The sequence below is a fragment of the Oncorhynchus gorbuscha genome, linkage group LG08, assembly GCF_021184085.1.
Source record: "Oncorhynchus gorbuscha isolate QuinsamMale2020 ecotype Even-year linkage group LG08, OgorEven_v1.0, whole genome shotgun sequence".
NCBI lineage: Eukaryota > Metazoa > Chordata > Actinopteri > Salmoniformes > Salmonidae > Oncorhynchus > Oncorhynchus gorbuscha.
This window is the reverse complement of record NC_060180.1, coordinates 75,134,951-75,139,950: the sequence shown is the minus strand read 5'-3', so window position 1 is coordinate 75,139,950 and position 5,000 is coordinate 75,134,951. Positions and strand designations below refer to the sequence as shown.

General features: G+C 47.0%; 1 protein-coding gene across 3 annotated transcripts in view; it reads right to left on the bottom strand.

Annotated features, from left to right (window-relative positions):
- LOC124042184 (receptor-type tyrosine-protein phosphatase mu-like) overlaps positions 1–5,000 on the bottom strand; it is a 621,881-nt gene that overhangs the window by 222,172 nt on the left and 394,709 nt on the right. For all 3 annotated transcript variants that reach the window (XM_046360586.1, XM_046360587.1, XM_046360588.1), the window contains exons 15-16: positions 3,349–3,423; positions 1,280–1,415 (exon numbers count right to left, since the gene is read on the bottom strand). In XM_046360586.1, coding sequence (XP_046216542.1) covers positions 1,280–1,415; positions 3,349–3,423 — 211 coding nt within the window. The remainder of the gene's footprint in view (positions 1–1,279; positions 1,416–3,348; positions 3,424–5,000) is intronic.

The following is a 5,000-nucleotide window of genomic DNA, read 5'->3' as shown; positions in this document are numbered from 1 at the left end:
CGTATAGCCTACCAGGAAACAATGGGTTAACTGCCTAGTTCAGATTTTTACCTTGTCAGCTCGGGGATTTGATCTTTCTCTAGTCTCTCTCTCTCTCTCTAGGCTCTCTCTCTCTCTCTAGGCTCTCTCTCTCTCTCTCTCTCTCTCTAGGCTCTCTCTCTCTCTCTCTAGTCTCTCTCTCTCTCTCTAGGCTCTCTCTCTCTCTCTCTCTCTCTCTGCTCTCTCTCTCTCTCGGCTCTCTCTCTCTCTCGGCTCTCTCTCTCTAGGCTCTCTCTCTCTCTCTCTCTCTCTAGTCTCTCTCTCTCTCTCTAGGCTCTCTCTCTCTCTCTCTCTCTCTCTCTCTCTCTTCTCTCTCTCTCGGCTCTCTCTCTCTAGGCTCTCTCTCTCTCTCTCTCTCTCTCTCTCTCTCTCTCTCTCTCTCTCTCTCTCTCTCTCTCTAGGCTCTCTCTCTCTCTCTCTCTCTCTCTCTCTCTCTCTCTCTCTCTCTCGGCTCTCTCTCTCTAGGCTCTCTCTCTCTCTCTCTCTCTCTCTCTCTCTCTCTCTCTCTCTCTCTCTCTCTCTCTCTCTCTCTCGGCTCTCTCTCTCTCTCTCTCTCTCTCGGCTCTCTCTCTCTCTCGGCTCTCTCTCTCTCTCGGCTCTCTCTCTCTAGGCTCTCTCTCTCTCTCTCTCTCTCGGCTCTCTCTCTCTGGCTCTCTCTCTCTCTCTCTCTCTCTCTCTCTCTAGGCTCTCTCTCTCTCTAGGCTCTCTCTCTCTAGGCTCTCTCTCTCTCTCTCTCTCTCTCTCTCTCTCTCTCTCTCTCTCTCTCTCTCTAGTCTCTCTCTCTCTCTCATTATTTCCTACTTCTCTCCTATTCTTTATCTTCCCTTCTATATGCCTCTCCCCTTTCCTCCTATCTCCAACCCGGTGTCATTGAATGGGGTTGGGGTTAGTTTAATGCCTGTTGTATGATGGGGCTTTGGAGACATTCATGTTTCATAGCAAACTGTTTCTCATTTAGCCGTAAACAGCCGTAATGTAGCGTATCAACATAATCAAATTAATTATTTACATTCGACAGTGACGCTGCTTGTTTTGAGGACGAAAAAGCGAATAGGGAGAATTGTCGGGAGTAACAACAAAAGTCTTGTTCTTAGAGACTAGATGTCCAAATTTATCTCATATTGTGTTTATGGAATAATGTGTAAACTAAATGTTAGTTCTCCGGCAGTTTGTCTGACTGTGTCATATTGGCATCGTAGTGGTAAAACACAACATGTAGCTCTTATACAAAATGGCTGACCTTTTCTTCATGAGGAGGACGACTCCGAGGAAGATAATGACGAAGAGGAGGATGCCAGCGATGACTCCGGCTATCTTCACTGTATGGTCAGTCTGTTTCTCTGGCTCTACCGCGTCAGGCTTATGGGTGGTCGCTCCTATATTATCAACATCACAACAACAACAAGCAGACAAACACATCTATCTTTCTAAACATGAGGTGTAATGTCTCAATGGCTCCTGGTGTTACAGTCAGCCAGCCAGCCAGTCAGTCAGCCAGCCAACCAGTCAGCCAGCCAACCAGCCAGTCAGCCAACCAGTCAGCCAGCCAGCCAGCCAGCCAGTCAGTCAGTCAGTCAGTCAGTCAGCCAGCCAATCAGTCAGCCAGCCAATCAGCCAGCCAACCAGTCAGTCAGCCAGCCAGCCAGCCAGCCAGCCAGCCAGCCAGCCAGCCAACTAGTCAGTCAGCCAGCCAGTCAGCCAGCCAGCCAGCCAGTCAGTCAGCCAGCCAGCCAGCCAGTCAGTCAGCCAACCAGACAGTCAGTCAGTCAGTCAGTCACCCAACCAGTCAGCCAGCCAGTCAGCCAGTCAGTCAGCCAACCAGTCAGCCAGCCAGTCAGTCAACCAACCAGTCAGCCAGCCAGCCAACCAGCCAGTCAGTCAGTCAGTCAGCCAACCAGTCAGCCAGCCAACCAGCCAGTCAGCCAGCCAGTCAGTCAGTCAGCCAACCAGTCAGCCAGCCAACCAGCCAGTCAGTCAGCCAGCCAGTCAGTCAGTCAGCCAACCAGTCAGCCAGCCAACCAGCCAGTCAGCCAGCCAGTCAGTCAGCCAACCAGTCAGTCAGTCAGTCAGTCAGTAGAACATGTATTTATAACCAATCCACTCTAACATGTCCTGTTAGACTGACTCTATTGACTTTTTTCGGGAGGACAGGTTATCGATAACAGTTGAATATTGATATAGTGGACTGTTGAATCCCTATAGAAGAGAACACAGTTTACTGCTGAAACAGGCGGGGGGGGGGTTCTCCATTTCATCCCCATATGGAGGTTGAATTAAGGTTTCAAGAAATCACACAAGTTACAGTATCAGTTCTACGGCCAAATACATGAAACAAAAGAGAGATTTTACTGCATGGGTCTTTTAACCACACCAGTTCTACGATACTATATCACACAAACGGCCCTGTTTAGGATGCCACTATTAACCCCCCCCTACACCTCTAGTATCAGTCTAGGAATATTGGTGTCGGTTGTCAGGAAAGATACACAGATCTACTGTGTCTGATGAAGAACACAGGAGAAAATTTATTTAGAATGCTTAGTCCTGTCATAGCTACAGCACCGGACACTAAATACCAAACGGAAGAATATTATATTATTTATATAATATTATACATATTTAATGAAAGGGATTGACTTCAGTAGGAAATCTCCAATTTCAACCCATGACATGAGGATTGTAAATTAAAAAGAGGTATTTTATGTACTTTAACACAGCGAGGATGCTTCATCATAGGTACAGGTGTACTGGCATAACTTTTTATTCACCACAACCACAACAAACACAACAAACACAACAAACACAACAAACACAACAAACACCACAACAAAAACACAACAACAACAACAACAACAAACACAACAAACACCACAAACACAACAAACACCACAACAACAACAAACACAACAACAACAACAACAACAAACACAACAACAACAACAACAACAAACACAACAAACACAAACACAAACACAACAAACACAACAAACACAACAAACACAACAAACACAAACAAACACAACAAACACCACAAACACCACAAACACCACAAACACAACAAACACAACAAACACAACAAACACAAACACAAACACAACAAACACAACAAACACCACAAACACCACAAACACAACAAACACAACAAACAAAACAAACACAACAAACACCACAAACACAACACAGACAACTGAAGAAATAGACATAGCCCTTATAGCTGTACACCAGTATCTCAGAACCAGGCACTTAGGCTGGGAGAACAGGACAGTACATGTTACAACCTCTACTGGAAACATGAGCAGAGAATCTAACCTGTTAGTTGGTCATCACCAGCCGCTGGTACGATGCGGAGGTACGGAGTCGTGAGCTGGGTCACCAGTATGGCAGCTGAGAGGAGGAGGCACACAGTGTCATGCAGAGAGGGGTGAGGGTAGGGGGAGAGGTTGAGAGAGAAATGGAGAAGGTGGGGAGAGGGGAAGGGGGGAGAGAAATGGATAGGGTGGGGAGAGGGAGAGGGGGAGAAATATAGAGAAATGGAGAGGGTGGGTTGAGGGGGAGAGTCAGAGAGAGGGAAAGTGGAGAGGGGAGAGGGAGAGAAATGGAGAGGATGAGAGAGAAGGGGAGAGGGAGAGGGGGAGAAATAGAGAGAAATGGAGAGGGGGAGAAATAGAGAGAAATGGAGAGGGTGGGGAGAGGGGGAGAGACAGAGAGAGGGGAGGGGGAGAGAAATGGAGAGGGTGAGGAGAGGGGGAGAGACATGGAGAGGATAAGGAGAGGGGGAGAGACAAAGAGAGGGAAGAGGGAGGGGGAGAGAAATGGAGAGGGTGGGGAGAGACAGAGAGAGGGGAGAGGGGAGGGGGAGAGAAATGGAGAGGATGAGAGAGGGGGAGATGGGGAGGGTGGAGAAATAGAGAGAAATGGAGATAAATGGAGAGGGTGGGGAGAGGGGGAGAGAAAGGGGAGAAGATGAGAGGGGAGATGGGGAGGGGGAGAGACGGGAGGGGAAATGGAGAGGGTGGGGAGAAGGGAGAGAAAGGGGAGAAGATGAGAGGCGAGATGGGGAGGGGAATAGACAGGAGGGGAAATGGAGAGGGTGAGAGAGAGAGATCACAACATCTCAGTCACCGTTCAACATTAATGCATAAAGAAACATTCAATGTTAGAAGAGCTTTATCTAACCTTCAGCTCTAGACTGACATCTAACCTTCAGCTCTAGACTAACATCTAACCTTCAGCTCTAGACTGACATCTAACCTTCAGCTCTAGACTGACATCTAACCTTCAGCTCTAGACTGACATCTAACCTTCAGCTCTAGACTAACATCTAACCTTCAGCTCTACACTAACATTGAATCTACAGGTCTACACTAACATCTAAACTTCAGCTCTAGACTAACATCTAAACTTCAGCTCTAGACTAACATCTAACCTTCAGCTCTAGACTAACATCTAACCTTCAGCTCTAGACTGACATCTAACCTTCAGCTCTAGACTGACATCTAACCTTCAGCTCTAGACTGACATCTAACCTTCAGCTCTACACTAACATCTAACCTACAGCTCTAGACTGACATCTAACCTTCAGCTCTAGACTGACATCTAACCTTCAGCTCTACACTAACATCTAACCTTCAGCTCTAGACTAACATCTAACCTTCAGCTCTAGACTGACATCTAACCTTCAGCTCTAGACTGACATCTAACCTTCAGCTCTACACTAACATCTAACCTTTAGCTCTAGACTAACATCTAACCTTCAGCTCTACACTAACATCTAACCTACAGCTCTAGACTGACATCTAACAATCAGCTCTAGAGTGACATCTAACCTACAGCTCTAGACTAACATCTAACCTTCAGCTCTACACTAACATCTAACCTTCAGCTCTAGACTAACATCTAACCTTCAGCTCTAGACTGACATCTAACCTTCAGCTCTAGACTAACATCTAACCTTCAGCTCT